General features: G+C 32.4%; 3 protein-coding genes and 1 non-coding gene across 5 annotated transcripts; 2 read left to right on the top strand and 2 right to left on the bottom strand.

The window, feature by feature from the left end:
• Positions 1-8,100: 8,100 nt before the first annotated feature.
• On the bottom strand, positions 8,101-16,925 carry LOC112732587 (uncharacterized). Of its 2 annotated transcripts, XM_025781338.3 has the most exons (11): positions 16,360-16,925; positions 15,400-15,458; positions 15,235-15,311; positions 14,279-14,507; positions 12,990-13,244; positions 12,488-12,744; positions 12,193-12,405; positions 12,016-12,108; positions 9,660-9,761; positions 9,003-9,392; positions 8,101-8,336 (listed from the first exon to the last, which is right to left on the bottom strand). In XM_025781338.3, the coding sequence occupies exons 5-11, from the start codon at positions 13,240-13,242 to the stop codon at positions 8,256-8,258; spliced, it is 1,389 nt and encodes a 462-aa protein (XP_025637123.1). In that variant the 5' UTR covers positions 13,243-13,244; positions 14,279-14,507; positions 15,235-15,311; positions 15,400-15,458; positions 16,360-16,925; the 3' UTR covers positions 8,101-8,255. The 2 variants fall into 2 exon arrangements, with proteins under 2 accessions (XP_025637123.1, XP_025637125.1); XM_025781340.3 differs by lacking the exon at positions 14,279-14,507 and having other exon boundaries at positions 16,360-16,815.
• Positions 16,611-17,544, top strand: LOC140177663 (sugar transport protein MST8-like). The gene is made up of 2 exons (XM_072210810.1): positions 16,611-16,668; positions 17,177-17,544. Exons 1-2 carry the CDS (start codon positions 16,611-16,613, stop codon positions 17,542-17,544), a joined length of 426 nt encoding a protein of 141 aa, XP_072066911.1.
• On the top strand, positions 17,119-19,065 carry LOC112735980 (sugar transport protein 1-like). The gene is made up of 2 exons (XM_025785373.3): positions 17,119-18,315; positions 18,400-19,065. The coding sequence occupies exons 1-2, from the start codon at positions 17,566-17,568 to the stop codon at positions 18,853-18,855; spliced, it is 1,206 nt and encodes a 401-aa protein (XP_025641158.1). The 5' UTR covers positions 17,119-17,565; the 3' UTR covers positions 18,856-19,065.
• Positions 19,066-20,340: 1,275 nt separating this feature from the next.
• Positions 20,341-23,819, bottom strand: LOC112735214 (aspartate--tRNA ligase 2, cytoplasmic). Its single transcript, XR_011869859.1, has 7 exons — positions 23,647-23,819; positions 23,392-23,513; positions 22,904-23,194; positions 22,695-22,810; positions 22,451-22,504; positions 20,821-20,926; positions 20,341-20,491 (listed from the first exon to the last, which is right to left on the bottom strand). It is a non-coding gene; the product is annotated as an aspartate--tRNA ligase 2, cytoplasmic (transcript).
• Between the last annotated feature and the right edge of the window lie 1,985 nt (positions 23,820-25,804).

Here is a 25,804-nt window from a genome sequence, read left to right as displayed (position 1 = left end):
CCAGCTCCAGTGACGGCAAAATCGCAGTAGCAACGGCGGTATTCAGGTGTGACGGCGGCGCGCAAGACAGCGCCCCTCTCTGCGCGACGCCTCCCTCTAGGTCTCCCGCTCCCCTCTGGTCGCGATACGAACGGCGGCGGCACGGATGGTTTGAAGATCTCGAGCAGCGCGGCGGCAGCAAGTTAGACGGCTCCTTCCTCCCTTGCGCGCGCGCGTCCTCCCTTCTTCCTTGAACGGCGTCGACGAGCAGAGGTGACGGCTCCACGAACCAAATGACACTGGCAGCGCGTCCCTCTCCCTCATTGGTCTGTTTCTTTCTTCTTCGTGGGTATTGGGGAAGGCAATGTGTGCTGCGTGATGAGAGGTGAGGCTAGAGGTGCATGAGTGGGAGAAACGGCGCTGAGCTAGGAAATGGGGAGCGTGGCTGTGATTCGATTTGAGAAAGGGGAGAGGGTTGCTGCTGCTGGGTTCAGGGAAGCTGTGCGTTGGATTGGTGAAGGAGAAAGGGAACCCAGCGGCTGATGGAGTTAGGTTAGGGTAGGGTTTCATTTTTGAAACCTAGGGTTGGGGTACTTTTGTAATTTCAAATGAAATTGGGGAAAAATATAGTAATTGAAACCCAATTAAATCCAACACTAATTGTATATAGAAAATACCATTTGCTCATCAATTTTACAAATTATTTTCAATAAAATATTCAAATCCAATAATTGGAAATAATATAATTAAATCCTTTATTTTTCCAAAATAGCAATATTAATATTTAAAATATTACTTATCTAATCCAAGTCATATAAAATCCTTATTATTTCACAACTACCAACTTTATAACTTGAATATAGAAAATAATCCAATAATTGTAAAATTGGATAATAATCATAACTCATCTCAAATTCAATAAATCACAACTTGCCTTAATTATCCTTAAGAAAGTAATCTTTGAAATTAAGGTTATAAATAACTATATGATTTGAGACTTGATCATAATAAGACTTTTCAAAGTTCTGGGTCTTACATCCCACCCCTAGCAGCCGTCGCGTGACCTGCGAACTCCTGCTGCACAGGACTTCAAGGGCCAACCTCCATCACACCCGTCCTCCATTCCTGGCAGCAATTGCTGTGGACTGTGACAGCTGAGCATCCCCGTCCGAGTTGCCGCCGGACACAGAGCCTCCGTCGCGCGCCATCACCCTCGCTGGAAGCAACCCGTGAGCAACGTTACGGCTGAACACCCGGCCGCTCCATCCCCGCGCGATTTGGAACCCCAATCTGTGCCAACGCGACCTGCATCACCCAACGTCGTTCGCCCTCGCCATTCTGCGTCAGCTGGCGGCCTGGGTCCTACTCTTGCGTGACCATTGGATGGTTCACGGTCTCGTTGGTGTGTCTGCCCGACCACACCTACCATCATCGACGTTAACCGGTTAGTGGCTTGATGTCTTTTTCTCATGATTCCTGTTTATGCTGCTTCTAGTTCTTTATTATGTTTATATTGCTGAGTTGTTAGATTTATCACAGTGAAAACCTCACTTGCTGCATGATTATTGTGTGGGAACTTGTTGAATAAAATTATGATGTAGATGGTTGCTTTTGATTTAATTTTTGCGCGGAAAGAATTGCAAAAGCTTAAAATTTCCACTCTTCTTACCGAAAAACTACTTATCTATATCCTCTGATTTTTCAATTCACTAATTATTCAATGAATTTTGGTTCCAATTTTCTCAAGAGGGAATCTAAGTTTGGATAGCAAAGGTTCGAGCTTTTACCTTTCAGTTATTTGAGTAAACTGAAGTTAGCTTGCTCTACTGTCTTAGTTAATGCTATTTGTTTCTTTTTTCCCCTTCTAGATTCTATATTCATGAGCTTGGTCTTATAGCTTCATCCTCACCATGTTGTTATATAGTGGTAATCAATTATAGTGTTAAATTGAGCTTATTTTGTTCGCAGTTGAGGGGTGAAGAGAAAGATATTCATTTATTTAGCTTATTACTTGTCTGAATAAGACCTAGAGTTTTAACTAGAAACTAAATCATTTCTTAATTATGATTATGTGTACTGACTTTGGATATTAGTCTGAATAGAGTTTAGAGTTCTAGCTAGAAATCAATCATTGCTCTACCTTATTCTTAGTTTCATACCTTGTTTGCATTTTGTAGTATATAGCATGTAATTTAATCTGTTTAATGTTTATGTATTTCTCATGCAATGAGTTTTAGTTGAATTTATTTTAGCATGAAAAAGTATTGGAGCCTTGTATGGTTTACAAAATTTTATGGTTGGCTTGCAGTTACATACTTCCATATTGTAAGACAGAAGGTGAAGATAGGATTTATTTGTGCTGTCAAATTACCCTCCTTTTGTGGTTTATGATTTTGTTGAGTCTTCACTACGAGTGGTGTATCTAAGAGACCTCATGATGAGATTGTACACTATGAAGGGGAGAAGAATGTTTGGCGAGTAATTGCAGAAGGAAAGGTAAAGCCTGTCGTGTACAAATACTTCCCTCTCTTTGAGGCAGCGGGGTACACTACATCATAGAAAGCAGCCAACATTTTGAAAAGATATTGCTTGTTCCATGAATTTTTTTGTTCTGTAATACTAAACAATGTAAATGACAACATACTATAGATCTTTTAACTTTGTTAATCTTTATGCCATATATATGAACTCAAGAACCTATAAAGCTATGATTTACAATAAATGAACATCTGGCCTATTTTAGTTTTTCTTTTAATTTTTTATTTACATCAACACAATAGGGTCATAAATTATACTACAAATGGTATACTCAAAGTAATCATCCACTTTAGAATGAAAAGAACCATCCACAATCATACTAAAATGAACATCCACCTTAGTTTAAATGATTTAGAGTATAGTACATGATTTATCTCAATCATTGATGCAAAAAATAAAATTCAATTAATAAGAGCAACATAAACAGCAAGAATTCTTATTGTATTAATCAATATAAACAGCAATGAATAAGAGCAATATAAACAGCAAGTATAGTACCAATTAATTTTTTTATTTATTGGACACTTAATCTAATAGTGACATATTTTTTTATAATTTATTAGCTTAAATTTTAAGAAAATGACTAACTTAAATAGAATTAAGCGTGTTAGTAAATTTTAAATTATAATAGACTCCATACTTACAATATTTTTAACAAAGTCTTCCAATAAGACAAAATTATGTTAAATTTAATCCAAATCAATTAAACATCCAAATTAGAATAAAAATAACCATCATCCTACCTAGTAAAATGAACATCCATCCTATTTCAATTTTTCTTTTAATTTTTTTGTTTACATTAACACAGCAGGGTAATAAATTGTACTACAAATAGTATACCCAAAATAACCATCCACTTTAGAATGGATAGAGCCATCCGTAATTATAGTAAAATAAACATCCGTCGTAGTTTAAATGGCTTAAAGTATAGTACATGATGTATCTGAATCCCTCTACAACTTGTTATTGAGCTCTCAATCCGTCTTAGTAAAATGAACATCCGGACTATTTTACTAATTGGGCTATATCTATTGTGCCCAAAATGTGGCTGTGGCTTTTACTGATCTTCCAATGACAGAATTCAGAGTAAACAACACCCCAATTCTCAAAACTCTTGGACTTGAAGAAGAAACGGTAGCATTTCCATTGGAAGCTCTTGTATTTGAAACATTAAGTAACCTCAATGCAGTCATCCTTGTATTTAGATGAAAATATACCAAATGTAATAACAAAATAGATCGAAAGATATTAAATCCTGAAAATATGCAGAAAATACCAGATAGTAATTCCAAAGTTTTATCCAAGTTGCAATTCTGGGACAGTTTTGCCCAACTTCTTTCCATATTGATCTATAAAACCATCGTTTTGTCCAAAAAGTCGAAAATAATCACCTTGTTTATTCTTATGGCAATTGTTTTTTCGTAATTGAGTAATTTTTTTATACAAATTCTTTGCTTCAATCTGTATTTAAGGGAAAAACTCATATAATGAGCTACATAATTATTACAAATAAAATAAGTACAACAGATCAAAGTCAACGGCATTGCCTCCATCTTTTAATACAATGACAAATAACATGTTACCATCAAAGATGCTAAAATCACTAAAGTTAATAGAATAACAATATATTACTTGAAGATTTTGCCATTTTGGTCACTAAAATTGTCTCAGAGAGGTTCCCTTTTGGAACAATAATCATCATCTGGGATATCTCATTAATGTTTTAAACCGTCTGCAATATAGAGCTTAAACATTATTAAGTGACTGAAAAGTGGAGAAAATAAGAGGAAATAGTAAATAAAGGTGATTATCCAAGAGCAGAAAATCAAGAAGAACAACACTATTACCATGCTGTCATGCCTTGTAGACAAGAATATATATTTGCAAAACAACTTCAGTAACCAAAATAAGAATCATTGATAACCAAAATAACACATGACAAGAATCATCATAACCAAAATAAGGCAAACACAAGGATATATTTTCAATACAACTTCAGTAAGAAACTTTTTTGAGAGCCATAAGCTTCTTTACAATATGCAAATTCTGCATATTATGATATTAGGATCCATCAAATAAAGAGATGTAACAAAAAGAAGCTATACTGGATAATACTACATATTAACACAACATAATTTTGCAAAATGCCTAATTGTACTTGAAAAAATTACGTAGCCAAACTATATTTTTCGGTTGACCATAATCATTGATCTAACCTTTTGCAAGAATTAATCAGGAAGCAAATTAAAAAAATGAGTCCTAGTAAGGAAATCTCTCAAATATTCCTAAATGAGTATACATTCACATAGACAAGAAGGGTCTAAATAAAAAAACTTTGCTGCAATTCAACACCAAAATCAGATATCAAGTAAGCAGTCTAGTTATGAAAATGAAAATCACGTATAACCAATATACATGTGTATATGCAAATCAAAATCAACCACTTCAAAGTTCACATATCCTTGATTAACTTTATAGAAATCTCAGAATATATCTAATAAACCAAACAAATCAAAGGCATGAATCATCAATAGAAGAAAAATCAGAAAAAGCTTGAGCCTTGATTGATCTAGGCTTAGCAGAAGAGCCAAAAGTTCCTGCTGCAAAACCCCTTCTTGTAGTGCTGAGCTCAATTTCCATGGTGCTCGATTTCCAAAATCAAAGAACATCTAAACCCTAGGTGTCACACAAACATAATCTATAGAGTAGAACAATAGCTTTATACTGACCTTTTACGAAGAAGACGTCGGAGGGTAAAACGTCGCCGGCCGGGGGGAGGGGCTTTTCCGACTGGCAAGTCTAGGGCTGAGTGAACAACGCAACCTACGCGACGGTGATGTAGGGGCTTTTGCGGTGCGCACGGCAGCGTCTCCCGAAGCTATGGGTGACGGGGGCTGCTGTGGGTGGCGGCTCAGCACAGTGAGAGAGGATGAGATGGGGGAGAAGCAATTCCGTTCATTCGGGGGAGAGGAAGGCAGTTATGCTGTGCGACGGCGTTGCTCGGTCCTTCGTGGTGCTCACGGCGGCGTCTCCCAAGGCTATGCACAATGGCGGCACCGTTGAGAGATGAGAATGTGCGAGAAGCAATTCCGTGCAAATGGGGAAAAGGGTATGAAATCCTTATTTGAGTTAAATTTGAAATTTGAAATAAATAATAATTAATTATATTAATTATTATTTTATTTTAATTACAAAAATATTCCCATTGTATATATTGTATAGCAACTACATTGGCTCCTCATACTTTTTCTAAAAAAATTGGTAAAAAATAACCATAACTTATCTTATTTAGCATTCATTAATTGCCACAACAATTATTAAATGTTAAATAAGACAAATTTTGGCTGTTCTTTTTTTATTTCTTTAGCATTGTCGTTTCGACAATAACATTATTGGGTTTTGCGTAAATTGAAAGGTCTATTTAGTGTCATACAAATAATAAATCCGACAATAATATTATTAGCATGTTAATTCATTAATATAATTTTTTAGTGAACTCCACTATTAATTAAGTGTAGCAGTAAATTTAAACAACCAAGCATCATAATTTATACGCATTTTTTTCTTCGTTTTCTTTTCCTTTTTGTTTTTTCGCCTCCTTATCATTCCTTCTTTCTTTCTTTCTGTCATTGTTTCTCTTCTTTTTTTTCTCCTCCTCATTCATTGTTGTCGTCGTCATTGTTATTGTCATTATTGACATTGTTTTCTTCTTATATTTTTTTTCTTATTCTTATTTATCTTCTTTGTTTATTTATTTATTTGTGTATTTTAAAAATTTTTACGAAGGAGAAGAATAAAAAGAAAAATAGAATACAAACCGAAATATTTTATATAAAACACAAAAATAAAATAGAAATGACACCAAAATTTGTTATATAAAACAGAAATGTTATCACAATAAGTATAGAATTTGAATTTATTTTCACGTCATATTGTAAGATAATTTGTTGCTTAGAACTTAGAAGTATACAATTCAATTAATTTTGTTTAGATAAAATCTTCTATTTTTGAAGTAATTAAAATATAAGAAGATATAGGCAAAATTTTGTATCAATAACAAAAACATGAAAAAGAAGAAGATGATGTTTGGAGAAAGAAAAAGAAAATAAAATATGAAGAAAAAGAAGTAGATGAATAAGATATATTGAGAAAAATTTAGTGTCATGCTTGAGAAATTTGGTGGATATTTTTGAAAAAATTCGATGCTATTTTTGTTTTTAATAATTTTTAAGTAGTTAAAAAATTTTCTGTGTTACCATTAAAAAATTTTGGTATCAAAATTCAAAAACTTCTTGTGTCCAGCTTAAAAAATTTTAGTGTTATTTTTATGATAAATTTAGTACAATTTAAAATTTTTCTTTTCCTCTTCTTCATCCTGGTGGTCATCTTCTTTTTTTTTTATCTTCTCTTTTTTATTTTTCTTTTTATAATTTTTCTTGTTTTTATTCTTTTAATAAGAATAAAAAAGTAAAGTTAAATAAAAAATAAAATAAAAAATACTGCAATAATATCATAAGAAGGAGGAGAAGAAATAAAAAAAAAGTACACAACAATAATAGAAGAACAAGAAAAAAAATATGCAAAAAAAAAGAAACGCAAAAAAAATATATGATTCACATGTACTTTATGAGATTAATAATATTTTTTATAAGATGATAATTATAATTTTAATTAAAAAAATTTAAATATGATATTCATATAATCATATTTCAACTCATAGATAAAACAAAGAGAAAATATAAAGTTATATATCATTTTTTGGCCTACTTACAAAACTTTTTTCTTCAGGATTTTTCTAAATCTAATGTCAATTTAAACCAACGCTAATTCATGCGCAATATAAAATTTTTTATACAAATATCAAATCGTAAAAAATAAAATATATAAAAAATTATTTAAAATGCATAAATTTAAAAATAAAATATAATATCCAGAGTATTAAATTAAACTTTTTTTAGTTTACTATTACAAGTATTTGTTTTCATGAAAAAAAAACTTAACCTTATCTAGATAGTTTATTATTTTAAATTAAATCATTTTTAATTTAAATATTATTAAAAGTAGTGATAGTTGATTTAAGTTGTTCTATTAGAATTTTATTGATACAAAAACTTAAATTTATATGCCTCATATTTATACATGATCTTTTATATTAATCATACGTCACTACAAGGTTTTTGTTTATTTGTGGAGGTTTTTTTTCTTATTTGTGGAGGTTTATAACCCCCACCATATGGTTTGTGGGAGTTTCTAAAATCCCCAAATTTTGAGGTGCCACGAGGTCTTTTGTGGGGGTTTTTAAAAACCTCCACAATTTATTCAGTGGGGGGGGGGTTTTGTATGTGTTTAGTGGAGGTTTTATATTAGACTTTTGTGGCAATTTTAAATCACTTTTGTGGCAGTTTAAAACCTCCACAAATTGATTTTTTAATTTAACAAAAATTAACTATTTTCTGTGATTTTTAAACCTCCACAAATCCTGTAATTAATTATTTATTTTTAATTACAAATCATTCATTTATCTCATCTCATTTATATTTTAATATCAAAATTTAAAAACTAAATATTTCATAACACAATTCCTCAATATAAGACATAACTCTATATAAAAGAAAAATTCTCAAAGTCAATAGTTTCAAACATAATTGCATACGGTATTGTTTTACATAACTGTTTTTCTTTAAAAAGTAAAATAAAACAACTTCAATATTTCAATATCATCTAATTACATAAAAGTCTCAAATATTTGTCCCGTTGCTATCACCAGCCGATCTCCTAGCATCAAAGGGAGTAGTAGGCTCGCTTTCAGCATCATTAGCCTATATGTAAACATAAGATATTATTAGTAATTTCAGTGAAGTTAAGCATCAAAATAATTCAGTATAAGCCTTACAACTCAATTTTAAAGAGCATCTAAACCTAGTGTAAGAAAACAGAAAACTGCAGCTATACGATTGAAGAGGCAGAAAGGTTGCTTACTACAAAATGATATCATTGTCCTAGAACAGGATCAGAGGCAACTTGCACTAATTTATGACCAAATTGATATAATTAAGTAATTCCCAAATAACTAATTATTGCAACTATTTTTCCAATTCGTGCTGAACTCCTGAAATTCAGAAAAATTAAATTGCAGCGATTGTATATTTATGTATTGGTGTTCATGGGTTCAGCCGAGTTCAGTAAAATATGGTTGCCTTTTTGTGAGGCTGATTTATTTTGGGGAAATGAATGATATATGGCTATAGCTTCCTCTGCAGTTCATGCAAAACGCAGCAGCAGAGCAGTTTCCCATGTTTAATGGACAACAACCACTAACAGAATGCAAGGACATTGTGATGTCCATGTTCTTAACTATTCTCAGCCTAATTTTTGGCATCTAGAGTCATGGGTTACCACTGATAATGAAACAAGTTGGTAAAATAATGTATTTATTATTCCATCTAAACTTATATTCCTAACAGATGAATTTATTATAAAGTTACCTCGCGGGCAGAAAAGAAGCCAATAAGCGCTTCGGGAATTCCTCCTTCCTTCATCATTAGATATGTTTTCATCATATCAAATGATTGCTGCAACTTAGACTCTAGACTAATGACCTTTTGCTGTGAATTATGTAAGTCGGACTCTAAATTATTGATCTTTTCCTGTAAAATTACAGCAGTAGTAGGCGAAGAAGATCCAGCTGAATTAGTGGAAATGGTCATCCCATTAAGCCGACTTCTCACATTCCTAAAGGTATTTGTAGGCGCTGCTCCCATGCCCATGCAACGAACTCTCCCAGAGTGTTCAGGCCCCAAAACTTTACCAACAGCATCATTAGGAGACACCTCAAATTGTGTATTTGACTGTGTCATATTCAGCTCAATTTGTTCCTATTTAAAAATAGTAAATAGAAACTATTCAATTTAAAAGTAGCAACACATGTAACCAATGGCATTACAGATTATGATTATTCTAATGTTCCTAGACCATTATCACAACCAAAAATTTAAAGTGAAAAGTGCATGCAAGTGAAGTGAACCACTTTTCTATAATTATTATATATCTCAATCCACAAGCAACCACACTCAAATCTCATTTTCACATGATCACATACAAATAAAACAACATAAGATATCAAAGGTTTACAAAATACTTACCACTATAGTTAATGCCTTGTTATTTACAAAAGACCCATCCTTTCTCTTATGTGTTTCAATGTACATCATTCCTCTACTAGGCTTCTTTCCCGTTTCTAAGTACTAAAAAAAAAGGAATAAAGAGTTAAACAATTAACATATATAATGCAAGTAAAATCACACATGTACCAAGTGTGTGTATATATATACTAGCGGCTCAACAGGCACTACCGTGCCTGTTCAGCCGCTTTTTTTATGGGATTTAAAGTTAATTATTTTAATGAATTTTAAAAGTTTAAATTCTAATAACATAAAAATAATAATATAGAATAATCAATGATAATATAAAAATGTTCAAATTAAAATAATCATATATTACTTATCTATAAACAATAACAATATAAAAATGATTTAATTATAATGAACACATACATCACCTATCTATAAATCTACAAATAACATAATTCATAAAATAATTATTACAATATTATTTTATCTTCTTCTATCTAACTCAAAGTCATAAAAATAAATAGAAAAATACTATTGTTTACAAAATATGAGCCATATTTAAAAGTCACTTTTTTCTTTGTAATTAATTAGAAAATTTTATATCTCTCTCTCTCCAAACTCAATTTTGTTATGAAATTTTTTTCAGTAAAAATTTTTTTCACTTCCTATATAATGAGTATCATTTAAATTATCTAATGTATAAAATGTCACATCTTTTTATTTATCTTCAAAATTAAAGTTAATTTTTGTTACGTTTTTACTTTTTTTTGGTTTTCTAAATTAGCCTATATATTATCAACTTATTTCTGTTATTTATGCAATAATTTTTTTTCTAGTAGTTATTCATTAATAAATGCTAAAATACCCAAATTCAAATATATTCTCTTAAACCACTTTTTAATCATGTGGTTTGAATCGTTTGAATAGGAGTTCTTTAGACTCTAAAATTTTTAAAATAAAAAAAATACAATAAAATAAATTAAAATGCCTAATAAAATAAAACAATCCAAAAAATAAAAGATATATAAAAAACTAATAAATTAAAAAATTGAAATTAATTAACAAAGTTCTTATCTTATCCATTTTAATATTATATGGAGTTTGTTCACTTTATCATTGATATGTGCATATTTTTTGTGTCTTCTGTATGACAAATACAATACTTTATGTAATTAAATATCAAATTCAATACTCTAAATAATTAATTATTTAGAAAATTAGTATACGAATATTTTAAGAAACACTTGATAGATGTGATTTTCTTGCATGCATTATATACGAATTAAATAACTAAGCCAATATGCCAAACAAATAATATTGTAAAAGGTAAAATTAATAAATTTTTTTGTAATATAATTTATTTATTTTAGTTTAATTTAAAAATATTTATATACTCAAATTTTAAATACAATATTCTAAGTAATCAAGTATTTTAGAAAATAAAAAAAATTATCCCATTAAAAGCAATTTAAAAAGAAAAATATTTAAAAATATTTATAAAATTTTTTTATCCCATCATTGACAATTAGTTAAATACAGATATATCAAAAAAATAAATAAAATGTACATATAAAATGTTAAGATACTATTTTTTTTTGTCAAATCAAATTAATGAAAGAAAAAAACATAACGCTATTTGTCTACGTGAAAAATTGGTAACAAATTAAAAAAATTAAAAATGGATTAAAAATATAGATTGAGTAAGTAAATTGAAAAAAAAAATTATAACCGCAGTGGAGGAAGGCAAAGGAGTAGGATGGAGGCAATTCAACTGAGAATGTTAAAGAAAGGAGAAGAAAAACATCAAAAGAAATACAAAAATGATAAATTTTTTTTAAGAAACTACAACAAAAGCTCTAATAAAATAATTAGAGTGAAGCTACAGAGTACATTATACTCAGAACAAAATGGTACAAACTAAAACTAAGATAAAACTAAATAAAATATAATTTAAATAAATATCACAAAATATAATAAAATTTACCAAAAATTACTTATCACTACTATTGATGATAATTGAACACTTTCTCCATCATAAATTATTCTTTTGTTCGTACATGCTTCTAAAACCAACATTTATCATAGTCATTATCTATTTTAGGAAGTTTTCTAAAGAGTTATTCAAAAGGTAAAAATGTTAGAGTTGAGAAAGAGAAGTAAAGAAAATTAAAGAAATGAAAAAAAAAAATAGATTATTTAAGTGGAGGATTGAGAAAGAAGTTACGTGTGAATTTTTTTGTAACTGGTAGTGAAATGCATAACTGTAAAGTTAGTTTTGGATTATGTTCACACTTAGTAGGGTTAAAATAGGAAAGAAAATTGGACACCAAACTTGAGGTTTTCGCATTATATATTGTTATAGATATACCATCTCATGTCGCCTCCGAGAGTTGGATTTAGATCCACAAGTGTGAGGAATGGTTTGCTTACTTCGATTTTCCTTATTTTTCATGCAAAGCTCCTAAAAATAAATATAATAACTTCAATTAATAATTTTTTTTAATTAAAGTACAACAATAACTAAATGAATTGTTTAGTGTCTTACAACTGTAGACGGCTTTAGTCGATAATTGACAAAGCAAGCCCATTGATCTCTTGGAACATCATCAGGCACATTGTTCACCAATGCTTCTCTTCTCATGGTTGGATCATAGAACTCATTCCACAATCTTTGCCTATATGTTCCCCACTTCTTTGCAATACTTTGAATGCAATACCTGTAGGCAATCTTTTCTGTGCTTGTAAAATGGAAGTGGGGCTTCAAACAAACAAAGAAATAAATAAATAATAAATAAATAATTACTTGAACTAATAGAAGTTTCAAATAAAATGAATTTTACCTTTATCATTGTATCAAAGCACTCATCCTTAAAAGACTTAGGCATGCCACCATTTTCTTGTCCTGACCACTTTTCAAAGCTAATTGGAAAGATACGTGCATTAGTTGCTAATATACCACAATAGCCAGCAAGTAAACCTTGTGCTTCACCATATGCCGCACCCTCTTCGTCAACCTCTACAATTACACGGTCTCCCCTAGGTAAGTTGCAAACATCCTTGACTTTGATCTTAGCCTTCTTCTTCATATTTGTAGAGTCTTAAGGAAAATAAAAAACTTCATTATTGAAAACATTCATAAATAATGCATGTATATTAACTATTTATCCATTTTTTTAAACTTCATTATTACAGTTATTCTCAAAAGTCAAATATAAAATATTAGGAGTTACAACCTTTTAAGCTAACAAATGATTATTGATCAGGACATGTTCAACCTAATAGCATAAACGATTTAAACTATGCTTTAATCACATTAATTAATTATGCAATATAAATTAATACCAATTATCTCCACATTCCAAGCAGATGAAGACTTTGAATTAGAACAACGTGTGGCTCCATCAGATGAAATGGAATTTGCAATTGCTTGAGAAGGAGCTTGAGAAGGATCTTGAGAAGGAGCCTCACTAGCCTCTACACTAGTGGTATCTTCAAATGTTGCTGGTGCTGGAGGTTGAAGTGAACGAGAAGCAATGTTGTTTTCCCTCTCATCTACAAACTTTAATGGATTTTTTATGCGTTTGCCCCTTGGCATGACTGCACATAAACAAATACAAAACTGTTAAGCATTAGTTTATTCTATTCTATCCTCCTTACCAGTGGCCAAATAAGCACAGTAAACAAGATAAATAGGAGAAAAATGCAGACAAATTATACCAGTGGCCAGAAATCTTTTCATGCGGCCAGAAATCTAAAGAGGTAAAGATAAAGAAAAGCATTTGGAACAAGACATGCCCATGCATAAATTATTAAAAGCTTAGGTCAACAGATCCAAGTCCCCCTCTTTCTCCCTATTTTAAGTAGTTTAATTTCTCCAACCAAAACCATATATATAGATCCAACATCATCATTTCTTCGCATAAATAAAATTTTATTGGCAAGACTAATTAATTAAGTAATAATGAAATTTCATCACGTCTATGAAATCTTACTTAACAATATTTTTTGTTAGAGAGGAGTGATATGTATGTAATTAAGTTGTGTGGTTAAATTAATTAGAGGGGAAAATAAAAAATAATCCAGAGAGACAAAAAGATGGTGATGAAAGAGCAGCACACAAGGTGTTATCATTATTATTGATTGAATGCTTTCTCTTTTTGAGGTACAAAGCAGTGTATGAGGGCATATTGTTTAGGACATGGACCCCATAAACTAAGGACTTATGGTCCACTTGATGGGGCATGCATGCTCATTCCTCATTATTCATTTCTCACCCTTGCTTATGCTAAACGTAACTGCATCTAGTACCAATAATCACACTAGTTATAAAACTAATAACAAAAAAATTTAACAGCAGGACTCGGTGACTGGAAAGGAGCCTCATTTGCAGAAATTGTGGCAACTGACACACAAAAAGACAAATGGTGAATGGGTTGATGAGGCATCTAAGGAAGTAAACGTAATTGCATTTTAAACTAGTACTACAATAGTATATATTGCTTGAAATTGATCTTGTCCTCTTTAAGTGGTTGATTATTTTGTCAATTCATCACAGGACAAGATTGCCGAACAAATTGATAAGAATTTATGTGAGCTAGAGGATTCTCAAGAAGGGATTGAAACAGTTGAACCTGAATTTATTAATAATGCCTTCGAGTCGGTGGTCAGGAATAAAACATGTGTGCTAGGTTTTGGAGGAGGACCTCAGTCTTCAAAATCTAATATGGTTCAGCAGCTGCTGGCTGAATTAGAGGCCCAGAAGAGAAGACAGAGAATGCTAGGAAAGAATGTAATGAAACGAGAGCTAAGCTTGTTGAGGTTGAGTCCCGGCTAGATGAAGAGCAGAGAATAATCTTGTTCCTGAAAAGCATTACAGGTTTATAATATTTTAAGGATGGGAGCAAGATTATTAATTAATCACTAAGAAAAAATTATTAATTAATAATTTAATTGACTTTGTATTTATAATATTTTAAGAATGGGAGAAAGAATTATAATTTAACTAACTTGGCATCCTATTCCATTCATAAATAAATAAATAAATAAATAAATAATTTAACAGAAAATTACATGAAATATGATATAAACTATTATTGTTCACTGCCATTAGGATATAAACTATTATTGCAAGCACCATTTCCTTTGGCCGATTGAAATCCAAGAACACAAAAGTGCACCTTCTTAATTAGGATTTAGGGAGGAAAACCAAAGAATTTGTTTGACTAGATATGCATTCAAAAGAAATATTTATGTCTCAAAAATGCCAACTCACCATTTTTCTAGTTATATTTATTTGGACCACCATAGATATTCTTCGGTGCTCATTATGAACTATGCTCCAAGTGGGTATGAAAACAATCAACAAAAATGACATGATATGATATGGCTAGCTATTAATTTAAACACCAATTTAAAATGGCATTTTTCTAATTAGTTGGGAGCAAAATACACATCATGCTCCAAGAGCACCTAAGGATATAGTACTTGGACATCAATTACACTAAATTGAGAACTTGAAGAGCAATACTGCGTCTAGCTGTTACAGTATTGGAACCCAAAATACATTTAACAATGAATGATAACTTACTCGTTGTCTAGCTATTACATTGAATTATTGAAGCAAGAATGCTTTAGGATCCATTTGCCCATGAGGCCTTCCAATCCCTAACAGGAGACAAATTCAATATAATTATGATGGTGATAATAATAAAATTTAGGGATAAAGAAGAAACAACTTTGCAACAAAACTAACCGATTCTTAGCTAAGGAAATTCTCTATTTCCTCTAAAGTGATAGATAACACTCTTCAGCCTAATTCAGTGAAAAGTGAGAAGTGAGTACAAGATAAATAGTAGAACTTGAGAGAAGAAGCTAAATATAAAAAGTTCCAAGCTCAAAAAATGCAAAATTATATTTCATGAATTCACGTTCCCAGAACAACTAGTCCCCTAAGCCTAAAAAATGTTATTGATTGTAAACATCAGTTTGGTTGCTTCAGATAATTAGGGGGAAAAATTACTTTTCCTCTTCACCTAAATCAGTGAAGCAGTAAAAATATATGATAGATAACATATTGCCTGTTGACAAACACAAATGTGATGAACAATGATGAAGATAAGTACAGAATACAATGATTAGGAAATAATTGATTTAACAAAATGGAAGGTATATAACCTCAAATTAATGCATAGATTAAAGAGCCTCGAGACCAATGAAACTCATTTTTCAAGAAGCACAGGGGCCTAAACCGTAAACCCTGAGAATCAAATAAGAATATCTTGTTGAACAATCCAAAAAGCCATTAGACCTTGCACTACACTATACAGAAAACAGTGAATCAAATAATGCCATTTTGTTCTGATAATGAATTAATGATGTCTACAAAGAATTAAAACATAATAATCACTAATAATATATAAGTCTAAAATTAAAGCACAATGGTCACTAATTTGCGATACAATATTATTAATAGACAGTCAATAACAATAAAGAACAAAATTAGTAGCCAAAACAACAATAAAGTTTAATCAAACCAAAACTATAATCAAACCAAGACATAAACTACATAAACAGTTAAACATTACTGAAGAACAAAAAGGAGATACCAGTAAAATAGTTGCAACAGAACAGAGGAGACGACACAGAGAAAAAAATATTATTAATAAAGAAGAAATATCAGAAAATTAATAGGGAAGAAGAAGAAAGGAAGTACCAGCGGCGCGGCAGTTCAAAGGAATCGAAGTGAGAGAAAGCAGCGTTGAAGAAGAAGGTCGGGAGTGAACAGATCTGAAAATGCGTTGTACCACGGCACCTACGGTGGCATCGACGGCAGAAATTGTGGCGGCAACGGCGGCGGAAACTGCGGTGGCAACAGTGGCAGCAACGACAGTATAGAGAGAAAAGATCTGAGAACGCGTTGATAGAAGAGGTGGCTCGATTCAGAAGCTCTCTACTACAATAGACATGGTAGTGATAACGGCGGCCGGCGGCGGAAACGGCAGTGGAAACGGTGGCGAAAATGGTGAGAGAAAACTTAGGGTTTCGTGGTCTCTCCCTTAGTTAACTCAGCAGCAGTGCCTTTCATTTGGGGGTAAAAAGAAAAAATGAAATTTTATTCTAAAATTTTGAATTTTAATTAATTAGGAGTGGAGGTTTTTTAAATTGCCACAAATAAAATGTATTGTGGAGGTTTTTAAAAACCTCCACCAAAATACTCCCATAAATAAATATTAATCTTGTAGTGCGTTGATGTTCTCTAATTTATATCTTTTAATATTTATATAAAACTTAATCATTTCTAACATATATATTCCATGTTCTTTGGAGAGTTTAAAATGTTCTTTATCTTAAACAAAAGATAGATAAATATAAGATAAGAGAAAAAAGATAACAATTCTGGCAGAAGCCCTTGCGTGAATCATGTATAAAATAGCATAGTCTTTGCGTTCTTTCCTACAAACCTAACACTAGTCTTTTCCTTTCTCTTCTCTTCTTCATCATCAGCGATTTTTTTTCTTTTCATTTGTTAGCAATTCAAAGTGTTGTGTTCCATTCCACTCACCGATCAAATACAACAATGGCCGGTGGACTCATTGGAAAGGGCTCTGCCAATGGGAAGCAATATCCGGGAAAACTCACTTTTCGGATTTTTGTGACGTGCATGGTTGCTGCATTTGGAGGACTAATTTTTGGATATGATCTTGGCATCTCAGGTGGAGTTACATCGATAGATCCTTTTCTGAAAAAATTTTTCCCAGACGTGTATGCAAAGGAGATGAACATGAAGCCATCTGACAATCAGTATTGCAGGTTTGACAGCCAGGTTTTAACACTCTTTACATCCTCCCTGTATCTGGCTGCTCTCGTGGCATCACTCTGTGCGTCTTCCATCACTTGAATCTTTGGAAGGCGTCTTACCATGTTGTCCGGCGGTTTTCTGTTTCTCGTGGGTGCCGGTTTCAATGCGTTTGCTCAGAAAGTGTGGATGCTCATTGTTGGTCGCATGTTGCTTGGCTTCGGAATTGGATGTGCCAATCAGTCTGCTCCAATCTATGTGTCGGAGGTTGCTCCTTACAAATACAGAGGAGCCCTTAACATGATGTTCCAATTGGCCATCACCATTGGCATCTTTGTCACCAACGTTCTCAATTATTTCTTCGCCAAGATGAAGAACGGTGAAGGCTGGCACTACAGCTTGGGTTTTGCGGCTGTCCCCGCTGTGATGATCGTCATCGGCGCAATCTTTCTCTCCGACTCGCTGAGCTCCTTGATCGAGCGTGGCAAAGATGAGAAAGCCAAGCAAGAGCTGATCAAGATTAGAGGAACCAGTGATGTGGAGGAAGAGTTCAAGGATCTTGTTGAGGCGAGTCAATCGTCCGCGGCAGTGAATCACTCATGGGCCACTCTGTTGAAGAGGCATTATAGGCCTCAGTTCGTGATGGCCATAGCCATTCCTTTCTTCCAGCAGCTCACCGGCATGAATGTGATTACTTTCTATGCTCCTGTTTTGTTCAGAACCATTGGCTTTGGTAGCAATGCTTCCCTTATGTCTTCCATGATCACCGGTGGCTTTAATGCGCTTGCTACCTTTGTTTCAATCTTTACCGTTGACAAAGTTGGAAGGCGCAAGCTCTTTCTCGAAGGCAGTGCTCAGATGTTTATCTGTCAGGTACATTTTTTACTCATTTATATTTTTAATTATTAGTTTGCCTGCATTATTGTTGAATTTGTTATATATAATGGATGGATGCAGATTGTGATAACCGCTGCTATAGCAAGCAAATTTGGAGTAGATGGAAACCCAGGAACGTTGCCAAAATGGTATGCATTCCTTGTGGTGGGATTTATATGCATCTATGTGATGGGATTTGCATGGTCATGGGGTCCTCTTGGATGGTTGGTTCCTAGCGAGATATTTCCCCTTGAAGTCAGATCTGCAGCTCAGAGTATCAATGTGTCTGTTATGATTTTCACTTTTGCGATTGCTCAAGTATTCACCTCCATGCTCTGCCATATGAAATTTGGCCTCTTCATCTTCTTTGCTATTTTTGTTTTGGTTATGAGCTGCTTTATCCATAAGTGTCTTCCGGAGACTAAGGGAGTTCCCATCGAAGAGATGTCTGTTGTGTGGCAAAATCATTCTTATTGGAAAAAATTTGTCAAGTCTGCAAGTGAAGAAGCTAAAGCCAAGGTGGATAACTCATGTTGATTAAATCCTTCCAAGAGAGTTTCAATTTTAACTAGGAACCAAAAGTGGTCTAGAGTTTACAATTTTTTAAGGTTTCGTTTTTATTTTAATAAACAATTTACTTGTTATTAAGTTTTGTTTAGAATTTGGTTTAGTGGAATACATTTTCTTTTGTTCTTCTTTGAATTTTTATAGTTTTACTTAGTGAAATTATTAAATGTTCTTATTAGGCAACTTCATATCTTAGTTTATTGTTTACTTTTCAGTACTAATGAAAATGAATAACAGAAAAATTATAAATTTTCAGTTCTAGAATTTGAAAGAATCCATTGTAGTTTCAAGTTTAAATTTAATGAACAAATAAATAAATCCATTCCTAGGTATCTAGCCAGAAAAAAAAAACTGTTCTTGAACTAGCGCTGCGTCAGTCTCATATAGGTAAGAAGTAACGTAATATGAATAAATTAAGACTTAACGAGTATAGATAACAGAAAGTGCAATGTCATCTCCAACAAGATGTGTGCGTATTGGTCTGCGACTTTGCGAGTTGATTGCCGTGGTGGTATCAGTGTATTAGAGGTGCATCTTGCATGGGTGATGCCAAACAAGGTTCTTTATTTTTACCTTTTATTTTCTTGGTCATGTTTCCACCATTATGTAGAAATTCATCACTCATCAAATAAACATGAAACAAAATTTGGTACCAAACGGGGAGACATTCATATTACGTCTTGCCTCAAACTTCGGTTAAAGGAAACTCAAAATGCACCATCCTAATCATATGACCACTAGTGAATAAAATACCCAGTGCGAAACACTACCTACCTAATGCAATCAAACACCATTCTATCATTCTATACTCTTCGAACGTTATTCAGGCCACAGAAGAGCATTACTACGGGCTCCAATCCATCTCCAAAAGCCATGGTGTGTTGGTGCACCAGATCTGAATTATCAACAAACCAATTAGTTTTTGATATCAGGTAATTTAATTTGTTGAAAATATAAATCATTCTATCTGTCCAGTAATAAAAAATAACTGTCGGTTAGACAGTTGTAAAACCCGAAAATCAATGTATCTAAAAGTAATTCGACACTTTTAGCCCAACTATGCCTATGTCAAGCTTGTTGCAAACATTACATAACTAGGATCAAACCGTCATTTTGGCCCTAGAAATATCTGGCGAGATAGCCCTCTCATTTTGTGGATGGTTTTTCAGGTACCATGAAATAATTATCAATTATTAAGGAACCATTTTTTCAACAAAAAATAGTAATTTCTGTCGAGTGGAAACAATATTTCAGGTACCATGAAATGTTACCAATTTTTAAGGGATCATTTTGTCACAAACAAATATTTCAAGGGTCAAAATAATGGTTTACTCGTTTGGACACAAATTATGTCTAGATATATTGATTTTTAGAAGGAAAAAATTTATTAAAATGATATTTACTAATGGATGGAGACAGTAGCTACCAGAGTTACGAAGAGAATCACTGAATATGGCAAAGAGGAACCGAGAAAGAGGCCATGAAAAATGCTTGAAAGAATCAAAATATGTAGATATTGTCTTGACATTAATGCCACAAGACTCAGCCCATTTTTCCAACATTTCTGGATCGTGGACACACTGAGTTCCTGAAATGATCTCCTCATCTAAGGGGCAAGCAATACAAAACACATTGAATAAAAAACAGTGGCAACCTCTAAACTTCTGTGGAAATAATTATATCTATGAAAAAGCAATGATGACTGTGAGAAATACTTGCATGCTCCAAGACAAATATATCCATTTATTTTCATTTATAATGTTTAAAAACTATATAAAATATCAAGAATAAGTGGCTATTAATGTTTCTAAAACACACATTAAATGTGCTCCAGGAGTTTACAAGTGTTCTCTTACGGATACAGTATAGATGAAAAGTTCAATGAAATCATTTCTCGTACTAATGCAATGTATGACAAAATCTCTTATTACTTACCTCTAATAAAGACATCAAATGAGTTGGAGTACTGTGGATTACTATAGCAAGGCATTGTGTAAAATGGTCCGACAACAAAGGGGTACTATAGAACTCCGTACCAAAACTATAAACAAAAATTAGAACAAGTTAATCCAAAATAATAGGTCATTAAAAAATAAATAAAATATTGAGTAGAGTGACAATTAGGTTCTTGAAGATTTTGACTTCGGAGTAATTAGTCCCTAGAGAAAAAAAAAGTACCAATTTGGTCAACCAGGATAGCAAACAGTGGATACATGATGTCTTTATATCAATTCATCAACTAAAACTTAACAGTGATGCTTATATGTACTGTTAATTACTTTGACATGTTTATCTATGAAAGATAGTCATGTAGATAACAATTGTTAGAACGAAACTTCATAGGATTTGTTATAAATAGATTAGCTGCTAAACTGTATATGAAAACTCAAGATACTAAATGCTTCACTGTCTAAAACTACATCGTTTTTCTGCTCACGTGACAATAACGAGACATGCACCACTGTAAATAATGAAATATATGGACAATTCGGTTTTGTTTTACACTATTCATCGACAGAAGGAGATACATGTCCACCGTTTGCTATCTTGGAGGACCTAATTGATACTTTTTTCTTCTTCAAGGACTAATTAGTCCAAGGTCAACATCTTCGAGAATCTATTTGTCACTTTACTCTTATTACACTTCTTTGTTGTGTGTGTGACGAGAGAGATAGAGTAAAACTAGCTGCCCCAACTTCCTTTCAGCTTCAGTATTCAAGTCACCAAAAGGTTCAATCTCTAAGAGAGAGAGTTACTTCTCTATAACTAGCTGCCTCAACTTCCTTTCAGCTTCGGTATTAAAGTCACCGAAAGGTTCAATCTCTTCTCCAGCATCTTATGAAGCAAAATTATAAGTACATGCAAGACATACCATTTTCTAATATTCTTATTAATGAAGATAAACAAAATTCTGAGTGTTGAGGTCAATCAACAATTGCAAAGAAAATCGAGAACCATCTATAAGAGGAAAAATAGAGGGGAAGCCTCAGCATCAATGAAGCATCCCTTAGAACAGAACACAGAAAACCAAGAACCATCTATAAGAGGAAAATAGAGGGGAAGCCTCAGCATCAATGAAGCACCCTTTAGAACAGAACACAGGGAACCTGATTAGGCATCAAGACAATAATTTCATCCTTTTTGGGACTATAAACCCGTTTTAACTTGCAAGCACACAAGATTATGATACGGACTGAGAATGAGGTCTTTGACATAAATTTTCCTTAACCCCAATTCTTTTTCAATTAACAATATGGACTCCATCACATTTTCTAATAAACCTTTGACTATTGTGAATAATGTTTTCGTTGACTTTTTAGTTGAAATTAGAAATTAGAAAATAGAACAACATAACTTTTTTCATAATGCAATAGCATCGTCTGATCCACGTAGCATGCCTAAACTAGTGGCCCAAGACTTTGTTATTACCACTGTTCTTGTATAACCCCTCCATGTTTACGGAGCATATATCTTATTAAGAAAGAAGAAAGTCCCCCAATTCAAAAAAAAAAAAAATTGTTCATGATTTGTGAATTAGGTACTAAGAAAGTTTTTTTAAGCTTACCTTGAGCATCTGAACCCCTTCTTCATATGTAAGCCGTAGAGTCTGACAAAGATACTGCATATTAACCGGGATATATCAGATCATGAATAAAATCATATAAGCCTTTAAGCATTGCATTCATTTGTATTCACATTTTTTCAACTGGTAGTTCATAGCATAACAAATACAACATGGTATAGTTAACAATATTTACTCTTTTATTTAATACAATTTCTTTTTTAATAGAAGATGCTTAGTTGCTTACCTTTAAAGGTTCAAATGGGTACTGGTGTGCCACTGCACAGCTTCAAGAGCCTTCTTACAATTCTGGTTCAAGCTATCAAATATTGAGACAAACAACCTATCGACTTTATCCATAATCTGCTCAAAAACTCAAATATCACTAAATCAGGTTATGTACCACAATAATTTCAAAACCATACCAAGAAACATATGCCTAAAAGTCAAATATACCTCATAATAATGCTTCTTAATCTCCATTTCAACATCAAGACCAGGAAACTCACACAGATGTCTGTGTGTGAAGGAATCCTCAGCCCTAAACGCAGGACTAATCTCAAAAACACGGCCAAAATAAGCACATATTGCCATTTGCCTATGAAGCTGTGGTGATTGGATAAGGCAAGCAGGGTGCCCTTTATAGCCCAGTCTGAAAACAGCAGCTCCACCCTCACTTGACCCAGCAATCAACTTTGGAGTGTGGATTTCAACAGAGCCTCCAGATAATAAGAATTGTCTAAATGCCTACCCAACAATGCAATGAAAAATAATTTGATCATTCAACTTGGTATCATGGGGAAAATCTATACCTAAATGTCGTGTATGCATTAATTGCATTAAATTTAAAATTTAAAGCAACCATCGTCTCAACAGCATGCAAGTCAAGAATGAACATGAATAAGTAAGACTCTTCAAAATAAAATTCAGATGAAATGCTTTACATTTCCATCTTGTGGTTGAATGCGAAAAATTCCTTTGATTAGTTGGGGTTCTGAGGTCAAGTACTCTAAAGTTCAAACGTGTATCCTGATTAACACGAACAAGTTGTTCACCACTCACCAGCCTGCATTCATTAAGAGAATTAGTTAACCAATAGAAGAAAAGAAATGAAGTAAAAGATAAGCTCCTGCAAACAAATCACCGAAAGAAGGAGTCAATCAAGTTGACAAAGACCCAGACACTTCCAATCAATGTACCTGAAGTGTCTTCTCAATTTCAGCTTCACTTCGAGCAGCATTCTCGAGATTAATTGGTAGAGTTGAAAGGGCCCTGCTAACACAATACAACTTCCTCACTTGAACCTCCACCTATCAGCAAAATAGCTTCTCCTACGTGAATGTGAGGTAAGTGTTAAACCCTCAGCAATACAGTGACCTCCTCTGGATTATTTATTATCAACGCAAGCGATATCTTACCTTTGATCGGTTATTCTTCATGAAGTAATGAGCTGCATTAATGTATAAATCATCTTGGTGTGCGCTACAATTAGCTAGTTCTATCATTGTAAAATCAAGCAAATTTACCATCTCTATCATCAAAAACAACGCTTTCCCTTTTCCATTCTATATTATAAACCTTGCAAATATTTCTAAACCCAAACCACTGTTGCTTCAACCAAATTCAAAATAGTGGTTGTTAGGAGCTTGTTAGGAAACATATGAATTAAAAATTTAAAATTCACTTAAAAATTAGAATTTTTTTTGTTAACAAATAAAAAGAAAGAATTTGAATTTTTTTAATAATTTTAATTTTCATTTTTATTTTATTTATAAATCAGTCTAAAAAAGGTTGATTTTAAAATTAATTTTTACACTAAATAAGTTCAATATGTCAAATATTAAATGTAAAAAATATTTCTATTTATTATTGGTTATTTTAATTTTGTTCAAAGTATTTAGTCTTCTCTCTTCTTCTTGTTTAAAAACTATTTGAATGTAAAAAAAGAATTTTATTTCTTTTAAGGGAATGTCATTAGTGGAAAAAGAATAATCAAGTTCCATATGAAAAGTTGAAATGACTGCCGTACAGCAATTATTAGTAATATTAGTTTTGATTCAAAATTAAATGTATTTATAAACCGATACAACATGGTTTGGTTGGAGCAACCCTTTGATGACCAGTTTTTTTTGGATGAATTAGTTTATATTTTATTTTTGGACTTTGCCATATGATCCACATCCACAATTCACCCAAACACAATTCATAGAAATCCATACCTCAAAGATCAAACTTAATTACTATCCATTATCCAATAACATAATCCATTCTCACAAGAACTTCATTTTCTACATTGTCATATGTATAAATTCTGGAAAAACTTTAAAGCCATAAAAATGTTAATAATAAAGGAGATTGATTTTAAAAATTATATTATTTTAAGACTTGTTATATGTAAAATATTACTGGATCGTTGTTAAAGTATTGTAACTAATTACGAAAGACAAATATTATTTTTTTTTGGGTGGTGAAAGATAATAAATATCATATTATATAAGGTTAGTACGTAATAATAAGTATAAGTGTATTTTTTATTTGAAAATTGATGTAGTAGTTTTTGGAGAAGCTACCTAGGTAGTGACAATCATGAAATAACAAGAAAAAACATACTTTAATTTTTAAACCACAGTTATCCATAATGGTTAAAGTATTTAATTTGAGTTTATACCTAAATAAATTTTTAAGTAAAGACATTACAAAACTAAGCAACTAAACAAATAGTAATTAGTATAACGAAAGAAGTTAGTTGAAGATGGACATTTGTACGAGTAGAAAATGTTGTAAGTATTTTAAGTTGTAGTAACAACCATAAAAATTTTTAGTAGATTGTTTAGCAAAATGTAGAGTGTTTAGCAGGAATGACTAACCTGCCTATATATTTAAAATGTTATAAGTTTAAATACCAACATAATCCACAAAATGGATGTCTGATTAATAAGAAGGGGATCAATGTTCATGAGCCTCCAACTTCGTCGTGGCATTGGACCTGCAGGATTGTGACTGGTTTAACTAAGATGACCTCAAAAATTCCAATACCTTGTTGAATTTGCACAAGCTAGCAAAATATGCCCAGCCTCCGAAAATGACTCCGAAACTACTGTCTCGTGTGCTATTAAATCTAATGTAGGTGACTTCGACCTCAATGTGGCCGTATGCGAGAATTAGTGTGTGCCTCTAATCAATAAAAGGGCTCAGATGAGGGACATTTGGCTGATTGTAGCATAACAACAGATCATTAAGAGATAGATACTATTGATGAAGTCACATACAAGAAAATTAATTGGTGCATGTAAACAATGTTAGCAGAGAATAGTATTAAAAGAATAGATTGCAGTTAACTTAGCTCACCAACAAGTG

This window comes from Arachis hypogaea, chromosome 13 (assembly GCF_003086295.3).
Source record: "Arachis hypogaea cultivar Tifrunner chromosome 13, arahy.Tifrunner.gnm2.J5K5, whole genome shotgun sequence".
Taxonomy (NCBI): Eukaryota; Viridiplantae; Streptophyta; class Magnoliopsida; order Fabales; family Fabaceae; genus Arachis; species Arachis hypogaea.
Note: the sequence above shows the minus strand (reverse complement) of the source record. Positions and strands in the feature narration are given on the sequence as shown.

What these genes read in the sequence shown, in the direction of transcription:
- LOC140177663 (XM_072210810.1), top strand. Translation starts at nt 16,611, where the DNA reads ATGGTAGTGATAACGGCGGCCGGCGGCGGAAACGGCAGTGGAAACGGT. An exon ending in TGGAAACGGTGGCGAAAATG is followed by an intron (nt 16,669 to 17,176) that starts GTGAGAGAAAAC and finishes TTCATTTGTTAG; the next exon opens with CAATTCAAAGTGTTGTGTTC.
- LOC112732587 (XM_025781338.3), bottom strand. Translation starts at nt 13,242, where the DNA reads ATGCCAAGGGGCAAACGCATAAAAAATCCATTAAAGTTTGTAGATGAG. An exon ending in TTGGAATGTGGAGATAATTG is followed by an intron (nt 12,745 to 12,989) that starts GTATTAATTTAT and finishes ATTTTCCTTAAG; the next exon opens with ACTCTACAAATATGAAGAAG. An exon ending in GCTTCTTTTCTGCCCGCGAG is followed by an intron (nt 8,337 to 9,002) that starts GTAACTTTATAA and finishes GTTTACATATAG; the next exon opens with GCTAATGATGCTGAAAGCGA.
- LOC112735980 (XM_025785373.3), top strand. Translation starts at nt 17,566, where the DNA reads ATGTTGTCCGGCGGTTTTCTGTTTCTCGTGGGTGCCGGTTTCAATGCG. An exon ending in CTCAGATGTTTATCTGTCAG is followed by an intron (nt 18,316 to 18,399) that starts GTACATTTTTTA and finishes GGATGGATGCAG; the next exon opens with ATTGTGATAACCGCTGCTAT.